The sequence below is a fragment of the Ambystoma mexicanum genome, chromosome 6p (assembly GCF_040938575.1).
Source record: "Ambystoma mexicanum isolate Mex_15411 chromosome 6p, UKY_AmexF1_1, whole genome shotgun sequence".
Taxonomy (NCBI): domain Eukaryota; kingdom Metazoa; phylum Chordata; class Amphibia; order Caudata; family Ambystomatidae; genus Ambystoma; species Ambystoma mexicanum.
In genome coordinates this window covers 1,060,351,239-1,060,368,297 of record NC_090935.1, presented here as the reverse complement: position 1 = coordinate 1,060,368,297, position 17,059 = coordinate 1,060,351,239, and the positions used below count along the sequence as shown (strand labels likewise).

At 48.7% G+C, this 17,059-nt stretch overlaps 1 protein-coding gene across 1 annotated transcript in view; it reads right to left on the bottom strand.

The window, feature by feature from the left end:
• The window catches only part of LOC138510183 (hippocampus abundant transcript-like protein 1), a 1,300,033-nt gene that overhangs the window by 859,493 nt on the left and 423,481 nt on the right, over window positions 1-17,059 (bottom strand). The window contains exon 4 of the mRNA XM_069625669.1: window positions 16,435-16,562. Coding sequence (XP_069481770.1) covers window positions 16,435-16,562 — 128 coding nt within the window. The remainder of the gene's footprint in view (window positions 1-16,434; window positions 16,563-17,059) is intronic.

Sequence of the window (17,059 nt, the reverse complement as noted above, 5' to 3'; positions counted from 1 at the left end):
GATTATAAATAGTACTATGGGTCTCTCATGATTGCCGATTGTGAGCCGCGCTTGTGATTGGTTGGTGGGTTGTATGGCTGTGGAAAGAATCCTAGTGTTTAAGCATGGATGCGAGTAATGCAAGTGAATTAGAGTACAGACTGGGAGGCGGGGACTCGTTCTGTAGTGATACAAATTGTGATCAGAGCCCTTTATGGTGTGTACACAAAAAACAAGCAGATGCCCAATTAGGTTCAAGTGGTGAGGCACAAGTGCCTGGTTGCACGTACAAATACAATATGCACGTTGCTTGAGAAATATGCATATTGACCGGACAGGAGACTTGAACGAAAATGTCAAGTGGGCAAGGGTGCGTAGTAAGTAAACCACACGCTATCAGTGGCCTGATCCAATGTGCAATTGGCAGGGCCATTGTTGGGAGTCCGAAATGACGGCGCAGAGAAGAGGGCAAGGTGGCAACAATGCCGATCGAAGAGGTAGGGCTAGTCGGATGACATGATAGGGCATGTGTTTGCCAATGGGATGAACCAGTTTCTGGTGGGCCCGATGGCTATGTGGAGGTGTCCGGTGGGCAGGTATGATGGGAGGGTGGTGTGTCTGATAATCGTTGAATTGTTTGGTGTGGGCAGGTCATACCTCTGTGGTCTGGCTGTGGGGATTACATAAAAGAGGAGGTGGTTTCATTGGGCTGTAGTTGGGTCACGGAGCGCATGTGGCAGCGGGGCCTAATGAACGGGGTATGAGGCTTGCAGGGAGAAGCAAAGAAGTGGGGGCTAATGGTATAACCCTGTGTTGGCAATGGTTGGAAATGGTCATTGGTTACCAATGAAGGTGACTTCCTTAGTATTTTTGGCATAGAGAAACAGAACAGGTGCCACATTTGTGGAAGCCCACTGGTTTAGTCTTAGTGAGCGAGTTTTGTGGGGATCAGATACTGGTCTGAGATACAAAGGGCTTAGGAAGGTTCTCAGCATTGGTGCCTTCGTGAATGAGAATTGTGTTTTGTCCAATATTCATTTGTGGATGTCTTTGTCTATGGCTAATAGGTGCCAATGCTTATTTATGATTTTCTGAAGTTAAGCCTACAAGGTCAAAGCACCTGACAAATCCAGTGAGAGGAAGCGACAGAAGCTGTGAGGCAAAGTCATGTTTCATGGCAATGACAGGCAGAGAGAGATGCTACAAGGAATAAGCACAGATGCTGAACAGCAGAGAAGGTATCTGCAAGGCAAAAGCACGTTAGACACTGGCGGGAACCAGAGAGAGAGACGTAGTGAGGCACAAGCACCTGTGACACTGAGGGGATTCTGAGCCAAACACTACGAGGCACAAGCCTTGAAACCCTGCAGAGGAGCAGAATAAAACAGAACAAGTCTCTGGTGGCTGAGGAAGGGTTGAGAGTTGGAGAGCCACAAGCTTCTGGCAGAATGGGAAATGGGTCTACAAGATGGGAAAACCGTTTGCACACCGGGAAGCACAAGAACTTAAAATAGTATACTCTGCTTTCTGGGGCATCGTACACAAAGTTCTAAAGTAGGGATTCAAATAAGGATTTGCTGAGCAGGTGTTAAAAGTAGCTCCAATCTGGCATCACCAAGTAATCGGGAGCTAGTAGCAAGTGTTACAGATTGCTCAAAGAGTACTTCGACGCTCAGAGACGGTTCAGGGGTTTTTATACAGATTTCAATGGGCCCTCTGGTCGACCTCTTTCTAGTCTATAAAAGCACCTTCTCCCCAACACAGGTGTCCCAAACCCCAGGATAGTATATACAGATTATTTACCCATACTGTCAAGGCTCTAAATTGTACTGGAATTGAGGACCTAGGCAAGAATGCCTTCTCCATATAAAATTCCTCTGGGACTTCCAAAATTGGTATGGGCCTGTGGCTTACAGACACACTGCTGACTCCGTCACCTTTCTATCACCCTCATGTATTCATTTCCCCTCTCACTGCCTGGTGTTCTCCTGCCACTACTATCCTCCACCCACCTCTACTTTATATATTCTCCTCATCCTCCCACTCTATCCCTCTGATGAATCTCTCTTCTAGGCCTCACCTCCACCCTTTAATGTTACAACTCCATTAATATAGTACTCCCTCCGCCACACTACTCCCAACAGTGCTCCACACTACTCCTACACAGACACCCTCCTTTCACTCACACAACCACCTCAAATACTCGCTACACCCCCCCCCCCTCAGCCATACTCGTTATCCTCTCATGCACACCCACAAAGCAGTACACTTGCACTCACCAAACAATGCCTCACCTGCTCCAGAACTTTTCTCCACATTACGCTTCCCATTTCTTTCCTCCTGCTAGTCTCTAGGTCTGCCACACCCTCCTTCAAACTCACCCGAACAATCCACACATTCCTGCTTCCTGTTGCCCATTTATATGCTCCCCCCTCCACCTGCCATTGGATCACTTGCCCCGCCTATTCTTGCCCGGTCTTCGACTAACTGTGAGTTGCTACAAGCAGCAAAGATGTTAAAAAAGTGGGCTAAGCCTGCCCCTTTTCGCGGCCCTCCGCAGAAAAGTGATGGTGGTCTGGACAGTTCAGTATCTAAGTTCTAATGGGGGGCCCTGGTCTGGGGAGCCCTAAAATAGGATTTTTTGTGTGCAGGAATCTGAACCGCTTTGTTTAGTCCCAGATGGTCTAGTGAGTTTTCCCCTGCCCGAGGCTGCTTGTCGTCACTGATGGGGAGCGTTGTGCTGACTGCCTTTCTACCACATAGGCATAGTGCCTTTCCCGCCAGCTCTTTCCTTTTGCTGGCTCTCAGTTTAGGAATACCGTCAGCGTGAAACATTTACCAGGTTACTCACTGTTGTGACCACCTTACTCCTAGTCCATAGTCCCCTTTCCTCCATACTTATGGGACATTCCTCCGTCCTGTGGGACGGGCTCGGAGCACTTTGTAAAAAGCATCACATTTTTCAAAAATGTGTCCTTCCTCTCTTTTTACGTGGGGTACCGCACGCGGCCGTAACCCTGACCACCTTCGCTCCGCCCAGCGCATCGCCCATCAGTCCTTTTCTATCGCCGGGTCAGAGACCTTTAAGCAATAATAGAGGAACCTTATTAGAGGGGACGTCGGGCGGGCATATGGAGGAAAGGGGACTATGGACTAGGAGTAAGGTTGTCACTACGGTGAGTAACCTGGTAATACTCATACGTCCTGTCCCCTTTCCTGCATACTTATGGGTGATTCCCAAGCACGCCTCAAAGGAACTACGGGTGGATGGAAACCCAATTACTGAAAAAGGTTTTTCAGCACAGCCTGCCCAAACTGAGCATCAGATCTGGAGCTCAAGTCCAAGCAGTAATGTTTACAAAAAGCCGATGGGGAGGCCCAAGTAACTGCTTTCGCAATGGTCTCCCAAGGGACATACTTTTGAAAGGCAACAGCAGCTGCCTTGCCCCGCACCAGATGAGCATGAATCCCTTTAGGACGCTATAGACCTTGGACAGTGCATGTCAGAACATGAATGCCCGACTCTGCAAGATGAGAGACGAAGGACAACACTGTCAATCGTAGCCACCCTGGGGTCCAGCCGTTTGGCTAAGCACCAGTGACCAAATCGAAGCCACTTGCTCTTATACTGTGACCTTGTCAAAGGCTTCCTGGCTGCCTGGATTATGCGCATGTTGTCAGCAGACAGGTTGAGATGTCCTAGAGATCTGAACTCAGGCACCATGCCGCCAAGCTCAACGATTGTGGGGAGGGGTGCCACAGCTGTCGATCTCTCTGGTGAAGCAGATCGGGAACTAGCGGAAGCCTGATTGGTGCACACACCAACAGATGTTGAAGCTCTGAAAACCAGAACCTGGCCGGCCACCACAGAGCTATGAGCAGAAGAGAACAATTCACTGTGTTCTTCAGCTTGCAAATCGTCTGATGAATCAGAGGCAGGAAAGCATAGGCCCTGAGCATCTGCCAGAGAGGAAGCTCCCAGCCCGTTTCTGGAGGCATACAGAGGAAGTTTCTCGTTTGCCGAAGTCGCAAAGAGGTCCACTTGCGGAGTGCCCCAAAACAGGATATCTGCAAGAGGACTTCCGCTTTCAATTCCCACTCGTAGCAGACCATTGTTTGACGGCTGAGGGCATCTGCCGTGACGTTCAGCTGGCCCGGGATGTGCACTGCGACCAGCCAGACACCACGCTGAACCGCCCATTCCCAAACTTGAATGGCCAGATCCACAAAGGAGGAGACTTTGTGCCCCCCTGCTTGTTGATGTAAAACATGGACACCACATTGTCTGTGCGGACACAAACCACTTTGTTGGCAATGACTGACCTGAAAACCTTAAGTGCCAGAAAAATCGCCAGAAGCTCCAGATGATTTATATGAAGGAACTTGTCTTGTGGCGACCAGAGGTCGGAGACCTGAAGAAGATCCAACGTCGCACCCCCCGCAAAAGGGAGGAGTCCGTTGTGATCATCACAATCGGAGCAGGGTCCTGGAAACCCACCCCCACCGATAAGTTGCTGAGAGACGACCACCACACCAGGTCCGCTCTCATGAAAGCCGGAATCGATATTATCTTGGATTCCGGATTCCACAGCCTGACACCAAGAACTCTGAAGAGCCATCTGCGTCCACAACATCTTGAGACGAGCAAGAGGAATAGCCAGCACACACGAAGCCATGAGGCCCAGAAGCCTCTGGAACCACCAGGCCGACATGCTCTCCGACTGCGTAAACATCTGACACGTGGCCAACAGATCCGCCATTCTGTCCCCGGTCAAATACACACAGCAGCCTATCGTGTTCCGACGGAATCCCAGGAAAATCAGGTCCTGTGAGACCGTCATGGAGGATTTCCGCCAGTTCACTGACAGCCCAAGATGGAACAGGAGCTGAAGGAGAGACTGGAGGTTGCCCGCTGCTGCCAACGGGCAAGGGCTGCATAGGAGCCAGTCGTCCAAATAGGGATACACATGGATACCGTGGAGAGGAAGATGTGCCGCGATCACCGACATCATCTTCGTGAAGACATGCGGCGCCGAACTGAGGCCAAAAGGAACCACCCGAAACTGGAAGTGCTCCTCTCCCAGAGAGAAACGGAGGTATCTCCTGTGTGGGTTCCAAATCAGGATATGCATATACGCATCCTGAAGATCCACCACGCTGAGCCAATCGCCCGCTTGCAACGAGGAGCGAATTTGCCGGGCATAATCATCTTGAATTTCTCTTGGGGTAGGGAAAGATTGAACTGGGAAAGGTCTAGGATGGTGCGCAGGCCAGCCTGGTTGGGTTTGGGCACAGTAAACAGCCGGGAGTAGAAGCCCTCCCCTCGCTCCCCAAGGGGAACAGGTTCCACAGCTCTGAGGAGCAGAGTTTTCTGAACCTCGGCCTTGAGGGAGGGTGAGCCCAACAGCTGAAAAGGAGGGTTGAGGGGTGGGGAAGGGGGTTAAAGGTAAGCGGAAGCCCGCTCGAGCGACTGACAAGACCCATCTGTCTTCTATGATGGTCTGCCACGCCTCCCAATGAGACGCAATGTGTCCTCCCACCGGGGTCTCGTGCGAGCGCGGAAAACCCTCATTTGGCAGGTTTATCGACGGCGGTGCCACCTGAACCTGATGAGGAGGCTGAGGAGCGGGAGAAATACTGCGTACGCTGTCGTCTACGGCGGCTATTCCCCGCAGGAGTATCCACTCTGCGATTTTTGCGGTCGAGGAAGCCCCTAAAACCAGAGGAAGGTCTACACTGCGACAACAGCCTTTGAGTCTTGAAGGGAGGTTTAACCAGAACAGACAAAGATTTGGCCGTCTGAATGCTGTCTTTGGTTTTGGTGAGCTCTACATCAGTAGAAGAGTGAAAAAGCTCCTTACCATCAAATGGAAGGTCCAGGACCTTGTCTTGCACCTCCTAACATCAGACCCCGAGCAGAGGTGTCTACTTGATGAGCTGCAGCCTCCAGGAGCTCCTGGGCCAAGACCCTGGCATCGGAAAGGCCTCCTCTGAAATCCTCCAGCTTCTCGACCGGGATATGCTCCTCAAACTCCGACAGACCTCTCCATATCCGCATGTTAGATCCCCCCAAAATCAATTCTGCATTGGCCTGCCTGAGCTGCAAGGTCGAATTGGCAAAGATTTTCCTCCCTAGGGAGTCCAGGAGCTTGTCCTCCTTTCCCAAGACCTGAGTCGCCGTCGCGGAGGAGGAATCTGCAGGTCTGGATTGCAACGTGGCCGCAGCCACCACTGTGGAGGAGGGAGGCGGACAAGACGCCAAGGCCACTTCTTCCGAGGAATGTAGCCTGTACCTTCCGTCAATCTTTTTATTTACAAAAAGTCCCGAGTGTGGCTTTTCCCAAACACTTCGGACCTCGGCCAGAACGTCCTTCTGCAAGAACAGGCCGGTACGCTCCAAAGGAGACAAGGTGAACGCCCCAGAAAGCACGCCCTCCTGCGGAGCAGGTGCCTCGGGCACCAGAACATCTAAGAAGCTCATCATGTCCAGTACCCGGTCATGGAAAGCTCTGGTAGAGCGGGGCATGTCCTCCTTGTCCTGATCGCCTTGAGGGTCATCTGACAGGTCCGGCTCCTGCTGAGCCCAGTCAGGCACTGTCTTATCCACCGGGGACAATGGCGGCACAGGCGGAAGCGCAGGGGGAGGCACCACAGGCAAGGGAGGAGCCGGCAGAACCACCAATGGGACGGGTGGAGCCGGAGGCGCGGGTGGACATATCTCCTTGAAAAGCCCCTTGAAATATTACCTCATGGGGTCGGTGCGCATAAGCGCTTGAAATTTACAGAAAAAGGCGTCCTCAGGAGATTGTTTCGGAACCTGAGGAGGCCTCTCATGAGGTGGACAAATCCAGGGACGCAACGAGGAAGGGTGCCACACAGGCCCCTCCGCCGACGTATCCACATAAATCAAGTGAGCCGCCCCGGCCGACAACGAAACATTGTGCGGAAGAGGCATCCGGGCGTTCCAATCATAAACTGGCCGGTAAGGATGCGCACAAGGGACCTTAGGTTCACCCGAAGGACCGAACCCTACACCAGAGGCCGATGGCGTAGTTGTAGGGGTAGTACCTAAAATGGCCGCCGTGGTCGTGGCGGGAACGGGCGCCATTTTGTACTCATCTGAGGGGAACTGCTGCACGTGAGGAAGTGAGGCAGGGGTCCCCGTCGATGTATCAGAGGTCTTAACTTTAGCCTTAACTTAAGGAACCTCGGCAGAGCCGTTACTATGAGGCCTGGAATGTTTCTGCGACATACCAACCGCCAACTGAGCCTTCGAAGGAAGAGCCTCGGCACTGCCGGTAAAAGAAGAAACCTTCTTCTTTGCCCCCTCAACAGATCTGGTGTCACCACAAGAGCGAGAACGGTGCGCTGTCTCCGACAGGGCCTTGCCCGGCCCCTCAGAACTGTTGGTAGCCTTAGCCTCTGTACGAGGGACCTCGGACCTAGGCCCGGTAGAAGCCTTATCGGCACGGGCCTCGAACATGCTTTCGGTAACCTCAACGAGGTAACGGGGCGTACCTCGGTTTTGTTTTTGAGGGAAGCCGAAAGAACGGCCTCAGAGCAAGCTCCGGTACCCCACAACTCAGTAGAACTGGGTCTACAGACAGCCCCCACAGGAGGGGCCTCGGAGTGTACTCCGGTGATCACAGGCCCCTTACGGAGACCCTCGGAGAAAACTCTGGTAGAATTATTAGGCCCGACAGGCACCTCAGGGCGAACCCCGGCAACAGAACGATCAACGCCCCTCCCGGCTCGAGAGGAACCCAGGAAGGTATCCCCCAGTCGGGGTGCTCTGAAAACCAATGAACTTACCGGGTGTTTTTTCTTCTCGTCGAAAGCCTGAAAATGCGAAGGAGGAGTCCGTCCAAACACCTCCTCCCACCGCTCCAACCGACGTTGAAGAGCCCGGACCGAAAGGGAGTCACAGTAAAAACAGGAGTCCAACGGTGTTCCGGACCCAAACACTCTAAACAAAGAGGATGGGGATCTGCCCTTGCGAAGTGACGGTGACACGATGAACAGTCTGGAAAATCTAGTTTAAAAGGCATAGACAGACTAGTAAACGAACACTAGCGAGAGCCAGAGAGGGAAAAACGGAAGAAATTCTTCTGAGGATGCAAGTGCGTCTGGCCCCGATCATGCGGAGAAAAGGACTGATGGGCGATGCACGGAGCCAAGGTGGGTGGGGTTACGGCCACGTGCCGGGCCCCGCGCAGGAAAGAGGAGGGACACATTTTTGAAAAAAATGTGGATGCTTTTTACAAAGTGCTCAGGTCCCGTCCCACAGGACGGAGAGATGTCCCATGAGTATGGAAGAAAGGGGACGGGACGTAGGAGTAAAGGTGAACGCCCCCGAAAGCACACCCTCCTGCAGAGCGGGTGCCTCAGGTACTGGAACATCTAACAGACACATCATGTCCAGCACCCGGTCATGAAAAGCTCTAACAGAGCGGGGCTGGTCTTCGTCGCTGTCCTGATCTCCCTGTAGATCGTCCGACAGGTCCGGATCAGGTTGAGTCACATCAGGCACCAAAACAACCTTGTCCACTGGGGACAACGGAGCCGGGGGTGGAAGAGTAGGGGAGGCCCAGCCAGTAAAGGCGGCGCAGGCGGAGGCACAGGAACCGCAGCCGAGACCGTTGGCGCAGGCGGGCATATCTCCCTGAACAAGCCTCGAAAGTACTCCTTCATGGGGTCGGAACACATCAGTTTTTGAAACTAGCCGAAAAAGGCGTCCTCCGCCGATGACTTAGGCTTGACAGGAGGAGGCCTCTCATGAGGGGAGTAATTCCAGGGCCATAAGGGACAGGGTTGCCAAGAGGGTCCTTCCCCACTGTTATCTACATAAATCAAGGGCACCGATGCCGCCGGCAGCGAGACATTGTGCAGTAGAGGCATTTGAGCGTTCCAGTCATAAACTGGACGAAAACGGATGTGCACAAGGAAACTGATGTTCACCCGAAAAAGTACCCCCTACACCTACGGCCGATGGCGTAGTTGTAAGGGTTGTATCCAAAATGGCCACCGTGGTCTTGCCGGGAACGGTCGCCATTTTGTCGGCACCTGAGGAGAACTGCGACACGTGTGGAAATGAAGCAGGGGTCCCCACAGGTGGGTCAGGGGTCCTCATTTTAGCCTCAACACAAGGAACCTCGGCCAAGTCGGTACTGTGTGGCCTAGAATATTTCTGTGACATCGTAACAGCCAAACTAGCCTTCAAAGGAAGGACCTCAGCACTGCCGGTAATGGAGGGATTACGGTATAAGACCTCACTCCGTGCACCCTCAACGGAACTGGGGTCTCTGCAAAAGCGGGAACGATGAGGAACACGCCTCACCTGCAAGACCTTAACCGGTCTCTCAGAACTGTTGGTCATCTTAGCCTCTAAATGACGGGCCTCTGACCAGAGTCCGGTGAAAACCCCCTCACGAGGGGCCTCGAACTTTCGTCTGGTATCAACAACCTCAACTGAGGTCTCAGGGCGTACCCCAGTGATTTTACAGGAAGCTCCAAATAAGGAGACCTCGAAGCATGCTCTGGTACCGATGCCTCAGTCGAACTGGGCCCACAAACAGCCCCCACAGGAGGGGCCTGGGAATGTCATCCAGTATCAATAGGCCCCTTACGGATGCCCTCGGAGAAAACTCCTGTAGGATCTTTAGGCCTAGAAGGCACCTCAGGGCTAGCCCCGGTAATAGAGCTTTTGATGCTCCTCCCGGGCGTTTCTTTTTTCCGTTGATGAAAGTTTGAAAGTGCGCCGGGGAGTACGTTGAAACACCTTCTCCCACCGCTCCAAACGACGTTGAAGCGCCCAAACCGAAAGCCGGACCGAAAGGGAGTCGCAATAAAAGCACAAGTCCCACCGGTGGTCCGGACCCAAACACGCTAAGCACAGAGGATGGGGATTCGCCCTAGCGAAGCGTCGCTGACAAGAACAACAATTAGGAAAGTCTAGCTGAAACGGCATAGACGGACTACCACGCGACTGCTAAGCCAGAGCAAGAGAGGAGGAATTGGAAGGAAAAAAAATCTTCCGAAGATGCAAGTGCGTCCAGTCCCGAGCGAGCAGAGAAAAGGACTGATGGGCGATGCACTGGGTGGAGCTAAGAAGGGCAGGGTTACGGCCGTGTGCGGTACACCGTGTAAAAAGAGAGGAAGGACACATTTTTGAAAAATATGATGCTTTTTACAAAGTGCTCCGGTCCCGTCGCACAGGACGGAGGAATGTCCCATAAGTATAGAGGAAAGGGGACGGGACGTAGGCGTATGGAAGGTTGCTCTCACTCTGCCGGTTTCAGCATCTTAATGCAGAGAGTGGCACTGGAGGGCTGTGCCATTACACAGGTCCGGTACTTTGGTTCTACAAATAATAGGTGAGCATCTTTCTTAAGAATCATGTGGTGAGACAACGGGTTACAGCACATGAAGTGCCAGGCACAAAGGGGGCTAAGAGTAATTGGGCCCCTCACAAATGCCACCATTTTCGATGTGTTATGACTGCCACTAGAATTTTCCCTGGTGTAGGCCTCTCACCACAGGCTGAGAGGTGTTTCCATACCCTCTTGCCAAGGTCAGGGAACTGACCCTGTCACGCTAATGAGTGGGAAATGTGAGGAACAAGGAATGAGACATGGACACAGACTTATGGTATTGGCCATAAACTTTTATTCACAAAAGAAGAGATGTATGGAAAATGCCTCTCTGTCCCTGCACTAAGAGGTGTTTTCCTACCGCAAACAAAATTAAGGGTTTGTCAGATGTCAGAATGTCTCAAGTAAAACATCCGGTGTTCTAACAATTATTCTGGCCCTCACATTCTAACAAAATTAACTGCAAGATGAAAAGGGCAATGTCTTTGGCCTTGAGCGATTTATAAATGTTAAAAAAAAAGAAAAATGCATAACTCCAACACAAACGTTCCAGAAGGAGAGTGCTCCTTGTTAGAGAGGGTGGTTCCCTTCCCCTGGATTTCTATTCACGGTTGTATGTTCAAAGATATCAGTTCCTTGAGTTTCTCTTGATCAACAATACAACTGGCACACAAAACAACTTGGCTATGTCTTTATTTTGTTAGGATACCTGGTGTACTCTCCTGCCAGGTTTTCACTCGTCTTCTCTTGATACACAACGCAAACAGTAAACAAAACAACTTAAGCTGCGAGTATTTATCTTGGTAGTATACTTAGCGTACTAATTAGCAAAGTTTGCACTCCTTCTCTTTGGTTTCACACAGCCTTTTTGCTAGCCCCGATATATTCTTCTCAGGACCCTTTAGGTGATGTGTTTCATATGCATTGTTCATATGTCCTTGCCTGGGGTGCTTCCCTACCAAGGCTTTCCTTCATAACCACACTTGCAACTGCCTGGTATATTCTCCAGCCAGGGCCTTTCTCATGTGGGCTCTGCACATGCTTCCAAACTTGAAATGTTGTTAGGTTTGCTTTATCTGATTTGCTTTATCTGATTTTGTATCTACCTGGTATACTATCCTGGCAAGGCTTTTCTTATATGTGTGTTGCATACACTCACAAACTTGAAAGTCTTACTTTTCTTTTGCTCCGTTTTGTCTTTTAAAGAAATGCTCACTTGCTCCTTCCGTTTCATGCATTTCATTTGCTTCACTAACAGTCAGGTTTGGCATGGCTGCCAATACGCCCCGGTGTCCCTGCTTCTCTGGGAGTGGACTCATCGGCTCTCGTTTCTCCTGCGGCAAGCCGGTGGTGGTTGATTGGTGCTTCCTTCTGTATCACTGCCTCTGTCCCTTGGCGTCTTCTGCCTCTCGTGCTTGTCTGCTTCCTTTCGGGCTTCAGTAAGGCAAACGCTGCCTCTCAACACCTGCAAACACCCAGAAGCCCTCAGTCGTCTTCTGGCGTTCCTGCAGCGTGTTCTCTCTTGCGGTCAGCTTTTCTTTTCCTGGTCTTTGAGCCAGTAGGCTCCCTGGAACTCACTGCAGCCCCCCGGTCATTCGGTCCATACAGAGAGGAGTAGCTTCTCCCACCAGCAGCGCACCTCAGTCAGCTGCTTCTACCGTTTAAATTTCCCAGCAACAGGTATGTGCTCGCAACAACTAGAGCGCAGCTTGTGCTCTTGACCTTCTTTGCTCTGCATTACTCGGCTCCTCCTCGTCCCATTATTCTTGCAGTTTTGGAAACGTAAGTCCATTCAACATGATTTGCATGCAAAGTCTGGCTAAGTGTTCTCAGTAATCTTTAAAAAATAAGTCTTATATAGTTAGAGTCTTATAGTTGGAGTCAGAGACAGTGCTTTCATGAATCTTAAAAGCCAAGTCACATTTTGATGGCTTACATACAGATCTTGTGAAAAGGTCTTCAGTACTCTTCCGAGGTGGATGAGGGGAGGATAACAATATGCCATTGGCATTGGGTATGGAAGGGGTATACTCAAAAGAAGAAGGGTGATCTTGTCTGATGGTACCCTGATACTCCCCCATGTGACCCCCCCTCACCCCCAGGGTCAGGGAGTGGCTGCAGTCCCCCATGCAACATGGGGAGAGGTTACCACCGAGAAAGAAGCGATGACACCATAGGATTCATCACACAAATCATACTTCCAAGTGTTAGGCAAATTATAATCTTTTGCCCATTATATATGACCTAATGTTGTTTGTCTTTTTGATGTGTCCTAATGCTCCTTTAGAGACAGATGGAATCCCCCAGAGTTCATTTCATATTGGTGTGTTTACATAGCACCACATTGTCTGGGGAGTCAAAGTAGATCCAAGTAGCTGTTGGTGTCTAGCTAATGTGTTGAATCCTATGGATCCCCGACTAAAACCCTGCCTAAAGTCTCCCTTCAGGTGTCCAGGGAAAGGCAGGTGCTTCCTGACTTTGGGGTGGTGTTTTGCGGGAGGATCACCTTGGAGGAGAAAAGGGTCAGGGGAGTGAAGGGTACTCATCGGATGAGACACAGTATTTAACTCCTTTTAGGGACGATTCCGGACAGCTATCAAAGTATGTGATGGCTTGTTGCCATAATAAACCAATGGTTCCACAGATTAACAATATGATTGTGGATGGAATCTGCCAGAAACCCTGTGGTGCAGGAAGTAATGAATTTCTTTTTAGAAACTCAGAAACAAGTTTTCTTAATGGCCAAAGGCGCCACAAGAGGAAGTTATGGAAGACTAAAAGTCTTGTATTTGTATTTTATTTATTTATAAAGCACACCTGGCCCGAGGGCATTCGGGTGCATAATTATGACTAAAGATCCATATTCCTCTTTTCAAACCTGCATTGTGGCGAACTCTGGTGACACCCCTTTGATAAATGTCATAAAGAGTGGAAATCGGGACTCGGGTGAAGAAATAGTTGTGAAAAACAACTTTGTCATCAGTGACTTCAAGTCCCATAATTCCCCCAGTACAGAGACAAGGAAGAGTGGGCTAGAGGAACAAAGAGGTCAGTTAATTGGTAATAATGACCCACACCTGAGGGAGACTGAAGCTTAAAAGACCCCCTCAGGTGCAGGTAAAAGGGGAGAAATCCATGCAGGCCTTGTACGCAGTGGGAAGCAAGATTAGAAGAGCTAGAAGACGCTGGTACCAGTCCGGGTCCTGAGAGGCTCTGTGCCTCTAATACGGCTAACTGCAGAGGCTGCACAGCAGGAAGGTTGAGAGGGAAATGCTTTCCCGTCCAGAGCGCATTGTGCAGAGGGAAGCAGAAGCAGCAGAAGCAGCCGAGAGGTTCCAGGTGGCTGGGTTGCAGAATTCCCAGGAGCCACGGCAGCACTATTTCAGTAAGGCAAACACAAAGGCGATCCAAAAGATCCAAAAGAATGCGTTTGCCTGACCGGGAGAAGCCACAAATCCACAGTCCTGCGAGCATTGAACGGGGCACACAAGAGCGACTTACCCATTGAGTCTGCAGCGTATGAATGACTCTGGGGTGCTCCCATGCTGGCCGCGTGTGTCGTGCAGTGTGTTTCACTCCCGAGTGAGCGAGGACTGTGCAGATGAATATTACGAATACCACAACCAGGAAGAACAGCATTCCTCAAAGAAAGAGTCTAGAACTGAGCTTGCATTGAGAGACTCCTACAACCAAGTGGGGAAGTTCAATTGAAACCTAAGTCGCACAAGCACCACCCGAGCCAAAAGGGATTGAAAACTTGGAAATACCCTTCCATCATATATTGCCAAAGACCAGAGGGAAAGGTTTAAAAGCCCCAGGGTTGTACAGACCACCACTCACAATCTGAGCCAAAAGAGAAAGCAGAAAAAACTGCAGGCATGTCACTATTTGTCTATTGATCCAGAAGGAAAAGGAAAGTGGCAACAAGGCTGCCCTTCTGGATAAGGTTATTCAGAGGCAGACAAGCAGAGTTGCAAGGGAGCCCATAAGGGCTCAGGTGAATGTTGTTGAATAATATATGCTGCCAAACACTGTAAGCTGTTACTGTCCCAGGTTGGAAGGGACCGCTGTTGTACATTTTCTTTAGTATTAGTAAGGCAGGCGAGTATACCTGAATATCACCACAGTTGTGGTGACACACATGGTATGAGAAGTAAACCAGGTATTGTGGTAGTTGAATGCTTGGCAGGAGAGGAGACCATGCACCCGTTGATGCAGTGCAACAGTTGATTAAGTGTTGAATGGTGGCAACCAATATTATTTGTGACAACAAGAAGAGAACTGTATAAATTGACTTTTGTAGAGTGATGGTTCTTTAGAAGTTCAATTTGTTAAATCAACCTGACAAAGACAATTATTGTTGTTAATTGGAAAAGACATACATTAGGGTTGTTCCTCTGTTGAAGTATTATTGAACTGGCAGAACACTTGTCAAACGGAAATTACCAAGAACTGTGTTGGAACTTTGTGGACAAGGATCAGGATGTCCTACTTTACTTTTGGAACTGGTGAGCAGGACCTAGCTGCTCAAATCTGGTGAAGGGGCATTTCACCCAGACATATGTTATATTTTAAACTCAATGATGCATTATGTTTTCTGTTAAATGACACTGCCATGTATTTCCTTATCATGTTATTGAATGTATGAGTGTGAGGGCCAGATATCCTTTGAAAGAGTGTTTCCTTTAGTTCATTTTAGGCAGGGAATCCTTGTTAGGGTAGCAATAGTGAGGCGTTTAACCAACCTATTTAATTTAATAAAATGGCTAACTTTGAAAAATCACTCACAAAGTTGTCCGCTGCACATTGCTGACCCCTCACACTAACCTGGTTCTTGCGGACTAGAAGCAGGAGCCAAGTAGCTCCCAGCTCCTGGCAATTTCGAACTGTGTAAAGCATTATGTGAATGACGGACATTAATTACAAGAAGACAAGTATGTAATCTGAACAGCAGTAAAAACACCTGAGCATTTTGTGAACAAGTGTAATAAGTCAATGCTGCAATCTAGAGACAGTGGACGATGGAAAGCATTTAGTAACGTCAAAAGCACTTAGCTAGTAAAAAAGGGAGAACATGTAACATGCAGAAGGTCAAAAATCCAGAACTCATGTTGAGACACTGAACTGTGAAAAGACTGGGCTACATAACTAAACCTGAAGAACCTAGCCCACGTCTTAAACCCAAGGAAGATGTTACAAGGCCAGTAAACGTCCTTCATGTAGGAGTGCCATGAAGGGAAATTTCAAACCTTTCATGTGGCAACTAGGGATAAGAAGAAATTAAGTGAGATAGTGCCAAGATAGAGTGACACAGATAGCCTCAACATAAGAGGAATAGAATGATGAGTTATGGGACTAAGATAAATCAGCAAAACACTAACAAGCAAGAAGTGGTTTACAAAAGGCACTAACATGACCAAGAAACTTCACACAACAGGCCTTCATTAAAATACAGATCCTGATGAAAAGTGAAACAATACTTGAAAATAAATGTAGTTTTACTTAAATTTTATTTCAGTTGTTGGAGTTTAACTTAAGCCACATCACTCTTGACCAACTCGTTATTGATCGACCAAGGAAATAAATGTAGCATTAAAGTTTCGATCACAGGATCATATATATAGACCTGTCATGGAAAGGGACATTATTTCTACAGTCTGTACTTTAATAAGCCATTATAAAAAGGGACACTTCAAATTTCAAATTTACAATGGGTGACAGGATGGGAATGGAGAGGTGAGGCATGCAGGCTTGTGTATTGCCTGGTTTAGCTTATGCTTACTGTTATTTACGCCTCTTCGTTCTGTTAATCAAATAAACCAGGTTTTCATTAAAGAAAGTGCAGCGCAAAGCATCTTGTAAGGCTATACAATAAACTACTAAGTAGGCATTTGAACATTCAACAGCAAAATGTAATATTTGCATTAATCGCTCTACATTACCATCTTCATAAACTAACGAAAAATCTGGAGTAAAACTTCATAACAGTAATATATTGCGGTCATACTTAATGCACTGACATTTCTCCAGAATTTCCACCCTGACAAATGCCAGTCACATGAATGTTGACTTCTGCACAACTTACCAAGGATTTATAGTCATTAGCGGGATTGGGAAGCAAGTGAAGAAAACTGTAACTAAAAGAAAGGATTTTCTTCCCCACACGTCCGACAGAGCTCCTATCAATGGAGCGCTCAGAAATGATAAAAAACCCTGTGAAGAGAAGAAAAACAATTTTATCAGACACACACAAACACCCACCCACCCTTCTCACACAATTTGGATTATCTGTTTGTGCCTCGCCTTACAACAAACAAGCTCTGCCAATTTTATAAGCCGATATAGGAGAATGTGCTGTGTTAAGGGCAAAGCTATTTAACAGTTGCACATTTACTCTACAGCAGAATTGTTGTTGCTTCAAGCAAGAAAATACAATGAACTTGACATTACTGATTAGTTACAATAGTTACTATTGATTGCATTTTAATGCAACCCACAGAGCCAGAAAGCAAATTGAAATTAACATTCCATTCAATGTTTTTTGTTTTACTACTTTATGATGTAAGCATTATAAAGAATATTAATAACAAAAATGTAAAACATCCAAGCTAAAATTCAGGTTGCTGGACTCAAACCTCAAAAAACATTCCTGCGTTTGGGTCTTCAGTTGTTACTTGTGGAACGCCAAATGTAAACTCAATTGCATAGAT